This window comes from Dreissena polymorpha, chromosome 1 (genome assembly GCF_020536995.1).
Source record: "Dreissena polymorpha isolate Duluth1 chromosome 1, UMN_Dpol_1.0, whole genome shotgun sequence".
NCBI classification, from domain to species: Eukaryota; Metazoa; Mollusca; class Bivalvia; order Myida; family Dreissenidae; genus Dreissena; species Dreissena polymorpha.
The window spans coordinates 61,200,484-61,222,759 of NC_068355.1; the positions used below are offsets into that span (position 1 = coordinate 61,200,484).

General features: G+C 35.0%; 2 protein-coding genes across 4 annotated transcripts in view; both read right to left on the minus strand.

Moving 5' to 3' along the window:
- Positions 1-4,071: 4,071 nt before the first annotated feature.
- LOC127831380 (RING finger protein 141-like) overlaps positions 4,072-22,276 on the minus strand; it is a 65,855-nt gene continuing 47,650 nt past the window's right edge. The window contains exon 7 of one of the 2 annotated variants that reach the window (XR_008026403.1): positions 4,072-4,201. The gene's annotated coding sequence lies outside the window, so the exon portion shown is untranslated. Of the gene's footprint in view, positions 4,202-6,955; positions 7,099-22,276 lie in introns of those variants that run through there. The other variant, XR_008026402.1, reaches the window with a different exon arrangement.
- LOC127831394 (RING finger protein 141-like) overlaps positions 7,092-22,276 on the minus strand; it is a 62,678-nt gene continuing 47,493 nt past the window's right edge. For both annotated transcript variants that reach the window (XM_052356383.1, XM_052356391.1), the window contains 5 exons: positions 17,205-17,356; positions 16,072-16,180; positions 14,524-14,681; positions 11,887-12,003; positions 7,092-8,362 (listed from right to left, as the gene is read on the minus strand). In XM_052356383.1, coding sequence (XP_052212343.1) covers positions 8,200-8,362; positions 11,887-12,003; positions 14,524-14,681; positions 16,072-16,180; positions 17,205-17,347 — 690 coding nt within the window. In that variant the 5' untranslated portion in view covers positions 17,348-17,356 and the 3' untranslated portion in view covers positions 7,092-8,199. The remainder of the gene's footprint in view (positions 8,363-11,886; positions 12,004-14,523; positions 14,682-16,071; positions 16,181-17,204; positions 17,357-22,276) is intronic.

Genomic DNA, 22,276 nt, shown 5'->3' on the forward strand with positions numbered 1-22,276 from the left:
TTTCACCGATCTAGGCCATTTTCAAACTTGTTCGAGATATCAATAAAACCAATGTTTTGACCAACTTTCATGATGATTGGGCAAAAATTGTGACTTCTAGAGTGTTTACAAGGTTTCTCTATAGCCAAATAAGGAAAACTGCCCCCCCCACTGGCGGAACCACTTTTGAACTCAACCAACATATCATTAAGGCAAACATTTTGACAAAGTTACATGAAGCTTGGGCATGAAGTGTGACGTGTACAGTGTTTACAAGGTTTTTCTTTTTTTTGACCTAATGACCTAGTTTTTGACCCAGTATGACCCAGTTTCGAACTTGATCGAGATATCATTGGGACAAATCTTCTGACAAAGTTTCATGAAGATCGGACATGAAATGTGGACTCTAGAGTGTTTACAAACCAAATAAGGACGACGGACGGACGGAAGACGGGCAAAGACCGGTCACAAAAGCTCACCTGAGCAATCAGGTGAGCTTAAAAAGGAATTGGCTGGTAAATTCCTGTCAAACTAACAGAATATCCATATTGTTCTCACAAGCACAATCCATACAAACGTATCAAAAATGCTGTCATTAAGCACAAGTTCTTAATTATAACCATTAATTGCATTAACAACATCTAACAAGAGCTGTCACCATAGGATGACTTATGCCCCCTATAAATGCTTGGTAGAAGTTATGAGCTTTTTTTCGAAACCTAAACACAGATTTCGAAACCTAAGTTCAAGGTCAAGGTCACAGGGGTCAACATTTGTGTGCGTATTGAAAGGCCTTGTCCATATACATGTACACATGCATGCCAAATATGAAATTGATGTCTGAAGTGACAAAGAAGTTATGAGCATTTTTCGAAATCTAAACGCAAAGTGTGACGGACAGACGGACGGACAGTCCGATCACTAAATCCCCTTCTTCGGGGGCATAAAAATGTCTTAGAATATCAAAACAAATCAGAAAGCCACATAAACTAGAGAGCGGACACCATGCTAAATCCTTGAAATACACTAAGTGACCCTGTGACCTAGTTTTTGACCCAACATGACCCATATTCGAACTTGACCTAGATATTGTCTTGATACAACTTCTGACCAAGCTTGGTAAAGATCAGATGAAAACTACTTCAATTAGAGAGCGGACACCATGCTTAATCCTTGAAATGCACTAAGTGACCCTGTGACCTAGTTTTTGACCCGGCATGACCCATAATCAAACTTGACCTAGATATTGTCTTGATACAACTTTTGACCAAGTTTGGTAAAGATCAGATGAAAACTACTTCAATTAGAGAGCGGACACCAGGCTAAATCCTTGAAATGCACTAAGTGACCCCGTGACCTAGTTTTTGACCCATCATGACCCATATTCGAACTTGACCTAGATATTGTCTTGATTCAACTTCTGACCAAGTTTGGTAAAGATCAGATGAAAACTACTTCAATTAGAGAGCGGACACCATGCTAAATCCTTGAAATGCACTAAGTGACCCTGTGACCTAGTTTTTGACTCGGCATGACCCATATTCGAACTTGACCTAGATATTTTCTAGATACAACTTCTGACCAAGTTTGGTAAAGATCGGATGAAAACTATTTGAATTAGAGAGCGGACACGAAAAGTGTGACAGACTGACAGACAGACTGACAGACTGACAGACAGACAGACTGACGGACAGTGCGAAAACTATATACCCCCTTTTCTTTGAAAGGGGGCATAAAAATTGTTTCAACCGCCATTGTTTTTAACATACATGTTAAGTTTGATCACCTGGCACCTGTGAGATTTACATATTGATATAGTCCAATGACATCAAAAGTTACAGTTAAAGCTTGTTCATTTGCACTTTAGCTGATGAGTTTTGAAAACATTAATATAAGCCTTGATATTCGAAAATGGTGTTTCATGCACTTTCACATGCACAACACTTTCCGCCTAGACTGGAATTTAGCTGAGGAGAAACCTTGCGCTAAACAAAAAATACTATAAAAGGAGAAAAGGTCGTCTCCTCACAAGCTTATCTGGGACAACACTTAACGCTTATGCATTAAGACTCATTTTTCCAGAGCGAGTATCATAAATTAGGATATTTACATTAGGATTTAATTACATACAGGGAAACTAAGAACAAAACCATTTTGTTCATCAACGTTAAAGCCTCTTTTACAATACATTAAGACTTTGCTGAAATATTTCCTAGAATATCTTTCATTACAACAATCAATGCTGATTTTGCTGAAATATTTCCTAGATACTAGTATATCGTAACAACAATCAATGCTGATTTAAAATTTCAATGCTTTTACAAAGAACATTTTCAGACATATATATATCATTTATGGCACAAACAGACAAATGATAATAAGTACATGTATTGATTTGAAGACTTCAACATTAAAAGCTTATACAAGAGAGGCTCTTGTTTGCCAGTAAAAAGGGCACATACCTTAACCAATACCTGAAAACAGCCTTACTCGAATCAGAGGCAGGAGATAATAGCAAAAGAAATTATTTCATAATCAAATCCAAACAAATTATGTAGCAGGGCCAGTTATTGAACCTGGCATCCTCAGACAAGTGCTAGGAGCTGTCTGGCCCATGCAGACCTTTTTTGTTGTTTTGCAACAGAAAATTATCAGTTAGTACTTTATTTAAAAGCCAATTATGAACATTTCTGTGTTAGTAGTGTCATTCCAGATTAGCATCAGCAGTCCAAAAAGGCTTATCAGGGATGACACTTTCTGCTAATGTGGTATTTTTAAATATAGTTTATTTTCTAAGCAAAATTCAGTTCAGGCAGAGAATGTCATCCCTGATTAGCCCGAGGCAACGTAACAGGCAAATCAGGGACAACAATTTGTGCATGTGCATTAAGCCCCATTTTCCCAGGACAAGGCCAGCTCATAAAAAAAAGTTAACTTAGGATCCAGTAAATTTGTATTAAAGCACAGCATACTTGCATATAGCTTCAGATCAATTTGATAAACCAGCAATTTAGCTAAATAATATGACAGTCATGTTGTTTATGAACAGATAATTTAAGCCTTGACACAGTGATCTCATCAACCCAAATTTCACTAAATCAGCGCCAACCAAGTTGTTGAGTCCAAAACAGATATGGTTAAGATGCAAATATTTGGATCCAATTATAAACATTAATGTATGTCCATTTCAGATATTGAAATGAATTTTACATAGCTGGTACCTGAGTGATTTCACAAAATTACACTTTTTTTTTCCAAAAAGAGTATGTACATAAAATAGGTTTGATTGGTATAACGAGTGATTAATCATCAGTGATGGTTATGATATGCATGTAGCGAAGATACTAGATATCGGTCACATATTCATGCAATCAGATAAGCTATGACAGTATTTTTAAATCAATCAAATCACAGAAATCGTGGTTGCCAGAAAGGTGCTTGTTATTAAATGGGAGGGTTTAGTAAAGAACAAAGCTTCGTCATAAATTGCATTTTTTTTTAAGTATAAAGGCTCCTAACACAAAGTATACAGAATTCAAGATTTTTTTTAGATATGTTTAATTTATTTACCTGATATTTCAACTGCGTAATATTGACAAAACAAATTAAGAAATTCCTAACCTGCGTTCCTAACAAAATCATTGCTTAATTAGATATGTTTAGGGCGTGGACATGAACAATTGTTGATATAAGCAGGACCTAAACATGTGCATTAATTTAAGTGCATAAAAAAAATCTGTTCAACTGTTAAAAGAAAATATGCCATATACAAATTGAAAGAATAAAACCAAAACAACCAATAATCATCAAACGGTCCCATATACATATTTTTTTCATAAAAAATATATAAATGTATACTATTATTTTTGTTGTGACATAATTTGAATACATATTTTGCAGAACAATATAAATATAATTAAAAGAACAATCATTTTTTGTATATGCTTGCCAATATATTTTTTTTAATGATGAAGTGTGTACCTCCGATTTGCCTTACAGAAAATTTAGAACATTGATCTACCTTGTGAAATTTAAGTAAATTTGTCCCCTTCTGTGCAAAAACAAGGATTGAATTCAACTAATCATGCTTTCATAAACGAAATTGTCAAACAATAAATTCAATGATTTGTGCTGTTGCTTCATGGATTAATAGCAAGGTGTAAATAGTGTGCCCTGCATTAAGTACTTTTACCAACAAAGCACTTGTTGTACTATATTAACCCTTTTTTTGCACAGAGGAAACTGAAAATGGCTAAATGCAAACAGGAAAAAAGAAAAGACAGTAAGTAACTCGCAACATATGCAAACATATTTGTGACATCAAAGAAACACAATCCATGTATCTAGATAAATGAATTTTTATAAAAACAAATAGTATATGGACTTTTACATTTTACATCAATGAGTTTTACTCGGTGAGAAAATGCAAACAAATCCACAAGTGACATCACTGCTTGAGATGTCAGCAGTGATGTCACACATGGCATACATGTATATGCATCAGCAATGCAGTGTACTGAACTGCTCTTGCATGTATGAGGAATAAAACAACTATGCGTATTAATACATGAACTTATATCTTGGATAATAACAACAATATACAGTATAAAAACAAACACAATACATCTAAAAGCACATAAACAGAAAAATTTGCAAACAAGAGTCATGTTTGTTAGAAACACAATGCCCCCTACTGCGCCGCATTGAAATAAAATTTCTATTTATCATTTGGCAGGTATAGAAATCATCTCCCTTTAAAGGTTATTACTTCCCTTGAATTTTGTCCAATCCAACCGGGGGAGGGAGGGTCTCACAGTCAATTATGACCATGTCAGACATCACTGACAACCAAGGCCTGTGGTTTAAAAGAGATCATAGCCACAGTTGATCATGTATCTATGGACAGAAGTCCACAGGTATGTAATGAACATCAAAGAAATTATAATTATATCATTTTAAAAAAAACTTTGAAAAATCAATTATTTGGGTCATAAATAATCAAAATAATAAATCTGTACAGTAACTGTGAAAAGAACTTCAATTCTTGGTAAGGAAATATATAATATGAGATTTATAATTATATAAATTGTCTGTAACAAATCTCTATTTTTAGTAGCAAATAATTAAAAGCCACTACCGTGTCTTTAGATTCACCACTCAAAATGTGCAGCTCCATGAGATACACATACATGCCAAATATATAAAGTGGCTATGTTCAATATTGAATAATTTTCTCCCTTTTTAAAGCTTATTACTTCCCTTAAGTCTGTATTTTTTACCGTAGACTGTAAAGGATGACCTTGACCTTTAACCACAATGTGTTTGTCAGAAACACAATGCCGCCTACTGCGCTGCTTTGATTTATTTAACAAAAATATATACGTGGGCAGGTCAGATAACTATGTCCATTTAAAGCTTATTACTTCCCTTGACTTTGTTGTTTTAGACCCTAGACCTTGAAGGATGATGTTCACCTTGACATGTTACCACTCAAAATGTGCAGCTCCATGAGATACACATGCATGCCAAATATCAAGGTGCTATCTTCAATATTTAAAAAGTAATGGCCGATGTTAAAGTTTTTTCGGATGGACTGACAGACTGACATACTGACTGACGGATAGTTCAACTGCTATATGCCACCCTACCGGGGACATAAAAATAGAACACACATACATGTATATCAACACTCCGCTGATATGGCATGGTATGCGTATGAGTATGAAGGCATACCCTTTCTCTACAAAAAGAACTATGCACTGCATGCAAATAATAATGCCATAACATAAAAAAATAAAATATATCAACTGTAAGAACATCTTAATGTTCTTAAAATACATTATTTCAATCTTGCCTAATTACTGATAAAAAAAGATTAAGCCAATCATAGGAAACTCGATGTAATGTTGATGTTTTTTAAATAATAGACAGAATAATACTCAATATAAGTAGAACAAGCAAATTCTTTGAATTGATATCCCCCGCCAATATGCTTCTGGACACAAAAGAGTTCTATTTGACACTCAAAAAAGCATTTTTTCATGATACAAAGGGCTATAACTCCGTTATTAACAGATGGTGTATAATGCCATTTGGGGTGCATCATCCTCTTATCCATATATATACTCATACCATGTTTCAATGAAATCCGCCAAAGCACTTCCAAGATATGGCTCCGGACGGACAGAAAGACGGATGGACGTACAACGCCAAAACAATATCCCTCCGCCTAGGGTGGGGGATAAAAATATACCTGTCAACTACAGTTGCACAAATAACAATACAGTTAACGTAAGCTACATCACACAGGGTATGCATTAAATAACAAGTAAGTTTATTCCAAAGGAGGTTTAATTTGTCTATAAATGCTAGGTTGCAGGAGTCCATGTCCACTTGTCACGTTTTTTTTATATAAATGAACAGATAACAATGAAAACTATTCCCAAGAACTCAACAACTCTTCTATTCTCAAAGATTACTGAAGTAGGAGAACTGTGTACCCGCTATATAACAATATTTAATATATCATTTTTTAGATACCTGCAACTGCAAAATAACGATATTTAAAAGTTCCTCTATCAATTTTTAAGCAGAAAATGGTTCTCTTATTTTTATTACTGTTGACTTCACATTATCATATACTAGTATATGTAAGTATAAAATAAAAGTACAAGTATAAAGTGACAACCATATTTTTATCACAAAAGATTAGGCTTGTTTTATTGAGGGCTGACTAAACCTGCATATGTGCCTAAAATAACAAGACAACTGATGGCGCTGGACTGTGTCTGAGTGTGCCAGTAACTACCAGCATAAATGCTCTTACCCTACAAAATAATCATAACTAACAAAATCGAACACTTAGGTCATTTGAATGTTCAAACACTGTAAAAACTCTTGAAGAAACATTTAATTTCAAAATCAGCTCTATTTAAAATATACTGATGAATAATTATTATATTTAAAGTGACATAATGGGGAAAGCACTTTTTGTTAATCTGATTTGCGAAAACGCAAAAACAGAGCACTATTTCAAGGTAATTGTCCTCCATTTTAACTCAGACTTGTTCTCTGTTGGTATTTTTCAAGTGGTCATGAATCTCAACAGAAAAAAAAAAACTGACAACTTCATTGCTTTAGTTTAGTCAATAGAGGTCCGGAATTGTTACATCATTTGAGCATATTCTGGGAAAACAGGGATTAATTCATGTAATTAGAATGTTGTCCCAGTTAAGCCTTGAAGTCTGAACAGGCTAATATTGGACAATACTTTCCACAGGCTAATATTGGACAATACTTTCCACAGGCTAATATTGACAATACTTTCCACGGGCTAATATTGGAAATACTTTCCACAGGCTAATATTGGACAATACTTTCCACGGGCTAATATTGGACAATACTTTCCACAGGCTAATATTGGACAATACTTTCCACAGGCTAATATTGGACAATACTTTCCACGGGCTAATATTGGACAATACTTTCCACAGGCTAATATTGGACAATACTTTCCACAGGCTAATATTGGACAATACTTTCCACGGGCTAATATTGGACAATACTTTCCACAGGCTAATATTGGACAATACTTTCCACGGGCTAATATTGGACAATACTTTCCACAGGCTAATATTGGACAATACTTTCCACAGGCTAATATTGGACAATACTTTCCACAGGCTGATATTGGACAATACTTTCCACAGGCTAATATTGGACAATACTTTCCACAGGCTAATATTGGACAATACTTTCCACAGGCTAATATTGGACAATACTTTCCACAGGCTAATATTGGACAATACTTTCCACAGGCTAATATTGGACAATACTTTCCACAGGCTAATATTGGACAATACTTTCCACTGGCTAATATTGGACAAAACTTTCCACAGGCTAATATTGGACAATACTTTCCACGGGCTAATATTGGACAATACTTTCCACAGGCTAATATTGGACAACACTTTCAATCTGTTTTTTTTACATTGAGAGGAAACTTTCTTTCAAAGAAAAATTCCATTCAAGTGGAAAGTGTTATCACTGGTTAGCATGTACAAACTCCACAGGCTAATCTAGGAGGAGACTTTACACACAGGCATTAAGCCCCATTTTCCCAGAGGCTCATATTGAACCCAACTCTAGTCTTAGAACATCAACATGCTAGACATTTCACTAAAAAACAATCCTATCCTTAGAAATATCACAGAGCAAATGCTATGAATTTGAACTTCGTGATTTTCTGTCAGCAATTCCCACAAGAACATCTTTCATTTCGGAGCTGAACTCTGAACTATCTGGAGGGTCTGTCAGCTCCCATGTGTCTGCGGAACTGGGGCAGTTAGCTCGACAAATTGGGCAGTTGTTGTGTACGTCCGTCCTGTCAGAATAAAACACGGATAATAAGCCTGAAAATGCTTGGTTGATCTGATACAGAAATGCTTAACAGACCCTATAAATTAATGGTTTTAGGCTATAAGCCCTTATGTATAAATATTTAAAAAATAAGTTTGCATAAGTCATTCCTAAAAGACATCAAACCAATAAAAAAAAGTCTGTAAATTAGTCAAATAATAATGCTTGTTTAGGGCTCAACATAAACCTAAAAACTAACTTGCCCTGCTGGGCAAGTACTTAGAAAATCTACTTGCCCTGAACGTAAAGCCACTTGCCCAAACATAAAATATTACATTAACTGTAAACCTCAAATTTTTTAATAAAAATCAAAATGATACACCATAAAACCTTTTTTTTATTTTTTGCACATTTAACAAAATGATTACAGCATTTAAAGTCTAATTAAAGTCTAAATTTAATGCTCTTTGTTCTTTTTTGCACTTGCCTGGTTGGACAACAAGATTATCAAATAACTTGCCCGGACCCAACTTTTACTTGCCAGGGGCAATAGGACAACTGTTAATGTTGAGCCCTGTTGTTATTTGCTTTTTACATGAAACCCAGGGCACAAAAATTCCACTCGTCCGCTTGTATTGACGAGTGAAATCTTGAAAGGACGAGTGAATTTCCCTAAAGCTCTCGTCCTACAGGACGAGTGAAAAAAAACTGACGTTAAAATATGTATTTTCTGACCAGTAAGACTCTTTTTCATTAAATAAAATCATTTCTTAAAGCATATCTATTCCGAAAGTAGAACGTGAATGAACCGGAAATCGTAATTGTAAATTTCATACAGCAGGTGCGCGTTGTTATGCGAGACTGTGTCCCGAGTAAATATTGGCTTTTTGGTGTAAACTTTGCGCGTCCATGTTGACAGGGAACCATCTGACTTCATTCACTGTAAGTACGGTATTGATTTTTTAAAAGAATTATTTTACTGCGAAGTACGGTTTTAAACCAGTCTGAATTTCATCTGAAAAATGTCTGACATACGAGCGTTCTTTAAGGGGGGCAGGAGCGATGTTCAACCATCCGAAATGGAAACCATCAAGCATTAGAAAAAGGAAAAAACAAATTTGTCTTCATTTATTTATTTTGTGTTCCTCATAAATAAAGTAAGTTAACATTTCTTCTGTGATCAGCTGGCATGAATAGCTAAGTAAGCAGCATTTTAGCAGTGATTTAGGAAACATTGTTAGTCATATCAGTCCTTTGCAATCTTTCTTTCACACATATTTGAAGGACAAGTGCATGTGTTTGCAGGACGAGTGAAAATTTTAATGCACTTGTCCTGCAGGACGAGTGCCATTTATAAATATTTTTGTCCCCTGAAACCTTTTGTTTGAATATAGACACAAAGCGTACATTAGAAAATCTCACCTCTGTGTGTTAAACAGCTTTTATATTTGAAAGCCCCTTCAAAAGCATACTGTTATTCTGGTGATGTTTGTTGTTGTTTCTAACATTGATAATCATATATCTTTTAACAACAACTACGAAGCAAAAAATTCATTGTGTGAAAACATGTGAATGTTTGATTTTTTTAATGAGTATACAAACATTCGTTTCAAGAAAGGTAACAAAGTAAACAATAGGGCTCTTTTAATCTGAAATCTTACTAGGTATTTACTTTCATATACCGCCATGCTACAAGTCAAGAAATATCATTTTCTGTGTTTCCTCCCATTAGACTAAGCCGACACTTTTCTTAACCCTTCACTGCTCAGATATTATTTCTTCCCCTAGAAGATCAAATTACATTTAAAGACCTTTCTTACTAGATTCAAGTTTTAAAGCCTTGATTAAAAAAATTGATGAGTAGCAAACAGAACAAGTGGGCCTGAAAAGCCCCAAATTTGCTCACCTGAGATAACAAGATAATATTGGGACAAATCTTCTGACCAAGTTTCATGACGATCGAAAAATAAATGTGGCCTCTAGAGTGTAAACAAGGTTTTACTATAGCCATATAAGTAAAAATGCCCCGCCCCCTGGCAGCCATGTTTTTCAACCAACCAGCATCATTTATGGACTCTTCCAAGATATTATCAAGATTAATCTTCTGACCAAGTTACATGAAGATCGGACAGTAAATGTGGCCTCGAGAGTGTTAACAAGATTTTACTATAGCCATATTAGGAAAATGCCCCGCCCTTTGGAAGCCATGTTTTTTAAGCAAACATAATTATTTTCGAAGTCAACCAAGATATTATTGAGACCAATCTTCTGACCAAATTTCATGAAGATTGGACAATAAATGTGGCCTCTAGAGTGTTAACAAGGTTTTGCTATAGCCAAATAAGGAAAAATGCCTCGCCCCTGGTGGCCATGTTTTTAAAGCACCCAAAACCATTTTCGAACTTATCCAAGATATCATTGGGACAAATCTTCTGTCCAAGTTTCATGATGATCGGAAAAAAAATGTGACCTCTAGAGTGTTAACAAAGTTTTAATATAGCCATATATGGAAAACTGCCCCGCCTCCAAGGTGGCCATGTATTTCAACCTAAGGGTATCATTTCTGATCTCATCCAAGATATTATTGGGATGAATCTTCTGACCAAGTTTCATGAAGATTGGACATTAAATGGGGCCTATAGAGAGTTAACAAGATTTTACTATAGCCATATAAGGAAAAATGCCACGCCCCTTGGCAGCCATGTTTTTCTAGCAAAGGTTACCATTTTCAAACTCATCCAAGATATCATTGGGACAAATCTTCTGACCAAGTTTCATGAAGATCGGAAAATAAATGTGGCCTCTAGAGTGTTAACATGGTTTTACTATAGCCATATATGGAAAAATGCCTCGCCCCCTGGCGGCCATGTTTTTCAACCAACCGGCATCATTTTCGAATTTGTTCAATATATTATTGGAATGAATCTTCTGACCAAGTTTCATGAAGATCGGAAATAAATGTGGCCTCTAGAGTGTTAACAAGATTTTACTATAGCCATATATAGCCATAGAAGGAAAAATGCCCCGCCCCATGGCAGCCATGTTTTTCAAGCAAAGGTTACCATTTCTAAACTCATCCAAGATATCTTTGGGACAAATCTTCTGAGCAAGTTTCATGAAGATCAGAAAATGAATGTGGCCTCTAGAGTGTTAACAAGGTTTTACTATAGCCATATCAGGAAAAATGCCCCGCCCCCAGGTGGCCATGTTTTTTCAACCAACCGACATCATTTTCGAACTCATCCAAGATATTATTGGGATAAATCTTCTCATTGGACAATAAATGTGGCCTCTAGATAGTTAACAAGGCAAATGTTGACGGCGCACAACGGACGACGCACGACGGAAAAAAAGCGATCACAAAAGCTCACTATGAGCATGTTGTGCTCAGGTGAGCTTATAAAACCTGAACAGACTGCCACTTACTCACAGGCTGATCTGTTTTTATGCTAGTAGCAGACAGCAATTTTAACTTCACTTTCGAGCTGAAAAGGGTTAAGCATGGGTTTGGTTTAACTACATATGCAGCAAATAACATGGTTCACTTACCACTCTTTGCAGCAGTTTTCACAGAACTTGTGTGTACATGGCATGATAGTCTTGGCTTCATTCTGCATACAGATACAGCACTCATCCTCCAGAGGCAGACTGTGGCAGCTTTCAGCTCTAGGCAGAAACAGAAAGATAACATCAATAACATCAAAGGAAAACGAGCCAATTACTATGATGAACAAACATGATTCCACTATAACTAAACAAACAAACATAAAACTACTATACAACAAGATAAACATTTTAACTAAGTCTCCTCAAGACTGAGTCATAAATAAGGCCTCCAGAGTAAAAACAATATTTTTTTATGATTTGACCTAGCTTTTGGACCCAGGTGAACCAAATTCAAAGATGGCCTAGATATTATTAAGACAATTATTGTAACAAAGTTTCATCAAGATTGGATGAACAATTTTGCCTCTACAACAAGCATAAGTTTAAGTTGACAGTGCATGATACTCACAACATGACCCCAGGCGCCTGACATAGACTTACCACAAAAGCTCTACATGAGCACTTATTGATCAGGTGAACTAACCAACTAACATGATTCCCCTATAGCAAAACACGCCAACTAACATGATTCCCCTATAGCAAAACACGCCAACTAACATGATTCCCCTATAGCAAAACACGCCAACTAACATGATTCCCCTATAGCAAAACACGCCAACTAACATGATTCCCCTATAGCAAAACACGCCAACTAACATGATTCCCCTATAGCAAAACACGCCAACTAACATGATTCCCCTATAGCAAAACACGCCAACTAACATGATTCCCCTATAGCAAAACACGCCAACTAACATGATTCCCCTATAGCAAAACACGCCAACTAACATGATTCCCCTATAGCAAAACACGCCAACTAACATGATTCCCCTATAGCAAAACACGCCAACTAACATGATTCCCCTATAGCAAAACACACCAACTAACATGATTCCCCTATAGCAAAACACGCCAACTAACATGATTCCCCTATAGCAAAACACGCCAACTAACATGATTCCCCTATAGCAAAACACGCCAACTAACATGATTCCCCTATAGCAAAACACGCCAACTAACATGATTCCCCTATAGCAAAACACGCCAACTAACATGATTCCCCTATAGCAAAACACGCCAACTAACATGATTCCCCTATAGCAAAACACGCCAACTAACATGATTCCCCTATAGCAAAACACGCCAACTAACATGATTCCCCTATAGCAAAACACGCCAACTAACATGATTCCCCTATAGCAAAACACGCCAACTAACATGATTCCCCTATAGCAAAACACGCCAACTAACATGATTCCCCTATAGCAAAACACGCCAACTAACATGATTCCCCTATAGCAAAACACGCCAACTAACATGATTCCCCTATAGCAAAACACGCCAACTAACATGATTCCCCTATAGCAAAACACGCCAACTAACATGATTCCCCTATAGCAAAACACGCCAACTAACATGATTCCCCTATAGCAAAACACGCCAACTAACATGATTCCCCTATAGCAAAACACGCCAACTAACATGATTCCCCTATAGCAAATCACGCCAACTAACATGATTCCCCTATAGCAAAACACGCCAACTAACATGATTCCCCTATAGCAAAACACGCCAACTAACATGATTCCCCTATAGCAAAACACGCCAACTAACATGATTCCCCTATAGCAAAACACGCCAACTAACATGATTCCCCTATAGCAAAACACGCCAACTAACATGATTCCCCTATAGCAAAACACGCCAACTAACATGATTCCCCTATAGCAAAACACGCCAACTAACATGATTCCCCTATAGCAAAACACGCCAACTAACATGATTCCCCTATAGCAAAACAGAGTAATTAAAACATAGTCATCAGATTATCGGGAATCCAAGTTACTTGCACCAATTGTAAAAAAGACCTAAATCTGCCGTATTTGGGCGTTATTCACGTCCGGACATCCATTAAACGAAGCGCTGGACTGTTATTATTATCATAAAGATGCAATATATACTGTTGAATTGTATACAAATGACAACAATGTCACATTTACCGATCTAAGATTTAACAAAACAACTTTTTTACTCTAAGTTTCAAATCTACTGTAAACACAGGTCAATAAAAATTGAAAAATCCATAAAAAAAGCACAGAAAAAGCTTCAATGAGAACAAGAAGGCAGATTCTGAAAATAAATGGTGAAAATATGGTTCAGAAAATGATTCTCACTCCCCTACTAATAAACCAAAGTATTGGTATACCCCAAGACCCACTTCCACCCCAAAAGCTTCAAGTGTCTAATTTAATGCACGAGAGCTATCTCTCGACTATTCTGCAATGTACCGGTAAATACAATTTATATTTTCAGATTCTGCAATTCATCTAATAAGATGACTAAAAAGACTTATTTGAACTTTATACATGTAGTTATTTATATTTATAAACGAAAATCTATATTTTAGTTATTCCCTCAAGACTAATGTTATTCATCACTCCTCTATTTTAACTGCTGACACTATAACCACGACCCAACTAGCCACAAATGCAACCAATACCTAAGTCTGCATGTAGCTACCTATAAACAAAATTACAGCACACTAACCCCATTCCTTACTAAAAATTACAATTCTCGTACTCGTCTAGTATCACAGATGCGCTAAGATTGAAGGGAATTGTGCCCGGGTTGGCTGGAGGCAGGTTGTTTACTTGCTCTGTAATCTCCTTATAAACTGCAATGTATTGTCGCAGGCCCATGTTTCGTACAGAACATATGCGCTTGTTTACCGCTAAGATCTGCAAGCAAAAGACAGCTGCATTATCCAGAGAGTGAAATGGAGCACCAGTGACACCATCGCTGAGCTAAATGCATGTGCATTAAGTGTCATCCCAGATTAGCCAGTGCAGTTTTCACAGGCTTATCAGGGACATCACTTTCCGTCTGCACTGGATTTTTAACAAAATTACCATTGAAGCCAAATGTTTCGTCCCTGATTAGCCTGTGCAGACTGCACTGGCTTATCAGTAATGACACTTTATGCACATGCATTGAGCCAATTTGCCTGTATTGCATTCAACTGAATTATTTATATTTTATTAAATTATTTTACTTTGCCTGTGACCTCAATGAAATTTTCTACACAAAAGTGAGCACAGTTTCTTTGTGTACAGAGTTTTGTTCTTTTCACATGTTGACACTTATTATTGTGGCAGTAGGTTTTTGCTTATTTTTTCAGAACCACAGCCTATCAAGCATTTACAATTTTAAACTCACCAAACCTTCAACTTCAATCCTAAATTTAAGCAAACGAGTTTATTTTTCAAGTCCGGCATAATATGGTCCCATTAAGAGTGTTCAGAAAACTTAGTTTAAAGCAGAAAGGTAGGCACTGAGCAACAGTTTTAACATAAACAATGGTACTTGTAATATTTTATTTATTTAAACAAATTTCAGGTGTGATACTGATATGCAACGAAAGTTTTACTTATTTTACTTATTTTCTCCACATATTTTGGAATGAACAAAGTCTATAATTAATGTGGTCTGTAAAAAAGCGGTGTCATAAAGTATATTCAATGCATGCCTATGGACGTATTGGTTCAAAAGTATGATACATGTAATTTTTTTTGTTTTCAACATTGTTTATAATTGTTAAAAAAACAATAATTACTATCCTGCAAGAAGCATGGTAAAACAAGATTGTCATTAAATTGAAGAATTTTTTTGTCAAAAAACAGTAAAACTTAAGAATGTACATACATGTATTGTCATTGTTCATTTAAGCCGATAAAACACTCTTCCATATTCTGATGTGTGCCTATCAAACTTCTTGGGCTGACACTTTTTATATGTAACATTTACACCCTTTCCCACTCATAAGCAAAGTGAAAATGGCCAGAACAGTCTGCAAATAAATCCCAGCAGTTTGAGGTTTTATGCTGTTTTCTGACTATTAGTACCTTAGGGTTGAAAATAAACCCTGTAAAACTTGAAAAAATAAGAAAGCTCTTAAATTTAGTTTGATTTTCTAAGGGACTTCTTTAAAGTGCCTATCAGAATTGTTAAGATTTCAGACCCAGCTGAGAAGCATCTAACAGATTTCTTGTTTTACCGTTCTTCACTCGGTTTGAGTTAACCATTTTGCACTCAATTTGATTTTACCTTTTTGCACTGAATTTGATTTACCTTTTTGCACTCAATTTGAATAGTGGCTTTCCAGAAGATAGTCTCGTCGGTTCCAGGCTTCACAGAGAACTGTAGCTGTTTGCCGTGATTGTCTGTGAATGTGGAGGTGCTGGAAATTAAATAAGCGGCATTCTATAAAAATAGGGCTTGAAGCAGGTGCCTTAAGTGCTGTCACAGATTAGCCTGTGCAGTACGCACCAATATTTCAGTTTTAATAGATTCCATAAAAAGTAATAGTTAAAGCATAACAAGAAAACTACTGACCGCTTTTAAGTATTGTATTCCAATGAACTAACACTCCATATGATATCCACCTTATTGAAAACAGCAAACATATACAAATATGTGAGGTCACATTAATTTCATGATTTTATTTAGTGTTTTTTGGTTTGATTGGCAGCCACTTCCTTTCATTGACTTTCCGAATAGAGTGAAGAGCAAATATTGATGGGATAAGTAGAATACCCCCAAGTCAAAAGTATTAAATACTGATAGGTTCATTTGCTCAGCATGAAAAAAACTGAATAACACCTGGATTAGGTTTTCTAAGCCTTGCTAGATAAACTGAACTGTATTCAACCCCTTCAGCTAACAGGTCTGTAACCTGGCCCATTACAAGACCCGATATGATGCACAATATCAAACTTATATGTACTCTTGCTCCATTTAATGCATTTCTTTCCAGAATCAAACTAAAATATTTATCATATGTTATTGTGTTAATAATTCAGAAAATACCAAACACTAATATTTGACATTATGTTTCATCTTGTTTAATCCATTTATAAAACAAATAAAAGCTATTCAAACAACAGCTCTTTCACAAACAATACATATACCCCAGCAGCCACTGTTTAGTCAGCAATGTTCAAAGGCTCTGGGGAATAACAAACGTCTTGCACATGACCACTTCATGGTGATGACATATTTGATGTCTAAGTTTAACTTCTTAATAAATCAGGAAGCAGTTTGCTACACAAACTATTACTTGTAACTTGTGGACAAACCAACAGGACCGACTCACCAATATAACAGGGGAATATAAAAAGTATTCATCTGTAAATAAAGACTTTAGAATCACTTTCATTCATTCAACTTCTATAACAAAGCCTCTGAGATTGTATATAACTTACATTTCATTAAGTTCTCGCAGAGAGTCTACAAACTCTTTGTAGGACAACGTTGCAATCCTCTTCAGAATATCCGAATGGTGGAGCAGTTTTCCATGGACAATGCTAACTGCTGTCTCCGGTACTGTGCTCTCTTGCTGACCCATGATCTTCTCCTAGAATACATAGCGGCAAACACTGAGTGAAAGAGAAGCATAATGAACCCTGCAGCAATTATTTATTTTGGTTTACGTTTCGATAGGATCTATCATCAGGACTTTTAAAGGAAATATAACTCAAGTTACAGATAACTCAAGTTACAGATAACACAAGTTTCAGATACAATTGTGCGAGGAACATGTATGGTAAACACATAGCTTATAAGCAAATTCTGCTTAGTTATTTCATCCTCAGAATTATTGTCCCAACCAAATGAATTTAAAGTTTCACTGACACTTGTAGGTCATCGGGTATGACATTCTTTGTTTAAAGAATTTCAGAATTTAATATTTGTTTTTTTATTTAATTACAATATTTAATTGTAATATGCTAAATAAAGTGTATTTGCTCCAATTATTTTTTTTACACTATCTATTTTATGTAGATTAAAATAGAAATACTTAAAGAGGCCTTTTCACGTTTTGGTAAATTGACAAAATTAAAAAAAACTTGTTTCAGATTCTTAATTTTTTTTTGTAGTTTAATATGATATTTATGAGGATACAGTAATATACTGAACATTAACCAAGCTCTAAAATATCCACTATATGCACCTTTTGATGATTTAAAAACCTGCAAACTTATAAAACGTTGCAACGTGAAACGATTGAATAGTTTGTAGAGTTCTGTTGTTTTCGTTATTTGTTTCGATACTACGTGGATTGCTTACATGAAGTATAAAAAACATAACTCATTGTATGAGTACAGATGGCAGAGTGGTCTACGCAATAGACTTTTACTCCAGAGGTCAGTGGTTCGAGCACAGTTGAGGGTTACTTTTTTTTTTCTTTAATTCAATTCTATTCTTGTATTTTTTACTGGAGCTTTTAAGATTCAGTGTTTACATTTATCAATATAAAACATTGAATAACAAACATCAATACATGCCAAAATCTGTGAATTAAAGGTCCCATTAAGTTTAACAAAGGTTTGAAAAAAAAAAAAAGTGGTCCTTTAATGGCTTTAACAAACGTATTGCCACCTCTCACAACCTTAAAACGGGAAAAGTTGTACATAAAAGGCCTGGTATCATGGATGAACCATCTTTCGAACCTCTTAATTTTTTACACGTCAAATTTAGTGACCATTAAGATTGAAAATAGTGAAACATATTAATAGGAACTCTATTTGATAAATAACTTGTTTCTACATGGCTGACAACTTTGTTATGTTAATCCTCTTTTGATAACAGATTTTTTGAAAGTTTCCAGCACCACAATATCATGTTAAACTTTCAATTCCGCCCAAACAACGAGGACCTGCTTTCGAACCCTTCAGTGTACACCAATAAAAATTAATTCGCCCCATGATTTGACCATGGTCATGTGACTTATTTCAGCAGCCGATTTGTGTAAATTGTCAAGACAAGTTGAAAATGAAAATAACACCATGTTTTTACATAAAAAAATAATGAACATCATTACATATAAAGGATATGGCAGCTTTTCTTGAGAGCAAATAATTTAATATTTAGTTTTAAAAATATCCGCGATCATCAAGTGTTTTTTGTGACAAATTTGAGTTATCTTTGGAGTTAAACATTTGTAACCACATAGTGATTTGTGTTCGTTATCAAATTTATTTATGCTAACCATTTGAAATCAGTTTTTGTGAATAACCTTGTGTGTCCTAATAACCTTGCGTGTCCGACACCATAATGCCGCCCAAGAAATCTAATCGTTATAATTGTTAGGACTGTAAGAAGGAGGTAGGGTCAGATGATAAGGCATTGGTGTGTTGTGTTTGTGAAAAGTGGCATCATATTAATTGTCAACATGTTCCCATGGATGATTATAAATTTCTAACCAAATCGGACGATAGCATCCAGTGGTATTGCAAAAGTTGTAGAGGAGCTTCTCAAAAGCTACTCAAAATGCTCACTTTAGTGTCAAAAGGCAGGATCAGCTAGAGGAAGAGGTCAAAAAAGTAAAACTGTGTATTAAAAGACGTTATGGGAAGTTTGTCAAATCAGGTGTCCGAGATAAGTATTGTAATGAAGGATGTGGCGGAAATGAAGCTCAAGCTACCGGAAGTGATCAGCGAAAAGGTTAGTGAGGTACTATTAGACAAGAGGAAAGATGAGTTGAGAGCTAATAACATGATATTCTTTAATCTTAAAGAAGCGGAGAATGGAAGTTCAAAGGAAAGGGACATTGAATTACTAGGGGAGGTAGGTAATAAGTAGCATTGGAGTAGATTTGGATCCATCACAATTAGAGAACGTTTACAAGATTAGGTCGTCTCTTCCAAATAGTACTAAAATACGCCCCATAAGGCTATCCATTGAGAGTCGCATCAAGAGGGGGAGAAATACTAAGGAATGCTTATAAGCTTAAGGACATAAGTAGACTTTCAAAGGTGGGAATAGGGAGAGAACCTCACTCAGAAGCAGAGAGAAAACAATATTATACTGAAGAAAACACTAGAGGCTAGCGAAAAAAGACTTCCCAGGGAAAATATGGGCTATCCGGCGGGATAAGATGTTGAACTTCACCCAGACAAGCAATTAACTTGCCAGCTGGTGCAACAGGACTACTCTCCCCGCCCCTCAGGGTTAGGGGGACGGTCATTAAATGGTTTGGTTCACAATGATTGTATGTAAATATGTTAACAGTTAAACATGTTCAAAGCACAGTTAATCGCGTTCAAAATGTTCAAAATATTGTTAATCACGTTCAAAATGTTCAGTTTTTAAGGACGTTCAAATGAAAGTGTGGATTATGCAGGGTGTTCAAATAATTTGTTAAAGGGTTCAACTGAAGATAGCAGATACATTTTTGAAATTGTGCTTTATATACAAACATTGATTCGTTAGCGAATAAAGTTGCAGAAACTTGAGGCATTTTTTAGACATGGTACATCCAGATATATTTGGAATTTGTGAGGTTTTTCCAAAGTCAGCTAATGAAAAACTGAGTATAAATGATCTGAAGTTTACAGACTATGATGTCTTTAGTCCTACTTCGAATGGGAACAGAGGTGTATTTTTGTTTGTTTGTTGTTGTTTTTTTGGTTTCGAACTTTTTTTTATTCACAAAGAAATAAGGGCATATAACAGAGTATAGGTCAGTTATAAAGTACAGTTACATACAGTTACAGCTGTATAAACATTCATTCAAAAGTGTGAATCAATATCTTATGGTTTCTTTATAATTAAGTTATATATGGTTATTCACAAATATGTTAAAACCCTTTTTGCATAAATAACATAGGATACTTCATTTATTACAAATTCTAAACAAAAATCTTTCTGTTATATAAGTCATCAAAAGCACTGGAATATTGATTTCCAACAAATTGTGAAGGCTATAAAGTCAAGTGTTTAACAACTTTGATAAATATTGTGACAACTATATTTCGTTTTTGTTAATATTGGGTAACAGTGTGGAGATCTCTTTATAAGCATATCTTTCATATCAATAATTTTTATCTCTCACTGATAATGTAACATTATATATGGAGAAACAAGCATAGCTCATTATGATATTGACATCATCGTATGTACTACTTTCTATTTTATAGCCTAAAATTATATTACGAAGGGAAATAAGGGGGGAACAAAAACCTATTTTCTGGAAAGTTATTTGAACAATGTACCAGAATGGACGTACATAAGGGCAGTCTAATAGTAAGTGTTCTATTGTTTCTAATTCCCCACAGCAAAGGCATAGAGGCGAATTTTTACTTTCCAAGTAAACAAGTTTTCATTAGTTGGGATAATTTTATGAATAAGTTTATATCTCATTTGTCTAACCTTAGTATTCTGAATAACATTATTAATAAAATCGTATACTGATTTCCAGATTATTCTTCCTTTAAATACTCTCGTCCAGTAGTCATGGACGTATGGTTTAGTGCACTTATGCTTAGTAAATATCTGTTTTGTTGTTATTATTCAAGTTATAGATGTTTATATTTTTGACAAATGTACCCTGCTGGTCTGTTTTACCGTGGGGAATTAAATGATTCAGTTGATTGCAAAGTAAGAGTCCAATCTTTCGGAATTGATATATTTAGTTTATTTAACTCGGCAATCCAGTTAGATTTGTTTTCTAATTTTGAAATAATATAAGTTTCCTTAGCTAGGCCAGTGTTCGAAAGTAAATCATTAATGAAAATTATATTCGAATTTATCCAGTTTTCGAAAATAAGGCATTGCCATTTGTTTTTTATATCGGTTTCCCCATATAACTTCAGTTCTTATATCAAAATATCTTTGTGTTTTTTTGGTGTATTGACATTGTTCATTTCGATGAAATTGCATATAATATCTTCATAAAAGGCAGGTATTTTCCATGTTACTTTGGTAATGACTTAAAAGAATCGATGTTCATTTGAAATATTAACAGCTTTTTGCCATACTGATTTAAGAAAAAATTAGGAATAACTTTCCAATTTGCATTGTCATCAATACATAACATTTTTATCAATTTCATTTTGAGTGTTTTTGCGAAAAATGCTCATGTCAGGCATTTCAATTCCTCCATCTTGTTTATTACCTATTAAAATAGATCTTTTAATTTTTTTGGTTTTTTGTTATTCCATAAGAACTTAAAACACATAGTATTAAGTTCATTTATGATATTCTTTGAAACAAATGTTGACTGTAAAAGATATGTAAATTTTGGTATCAATAACGTTTTAATTACTGATACCCTTCCATAAAATGTCAGGTGGTTCCTGTTGTCCAGGAATTAATTACTTTTTGACACGATACAATTTTGTCATTCCAATTAAGTTCTTTACATTTAGCAGAATTTATCCCAACGTAAGTGCCTAAGGCTTTAACCACTGCACTAAATTTTATGTCATGAATAACACATTCGTTTTCGTGTTGTTTTTAGACTTACCAAGTAATATACCTTCGGTTTTTTTTT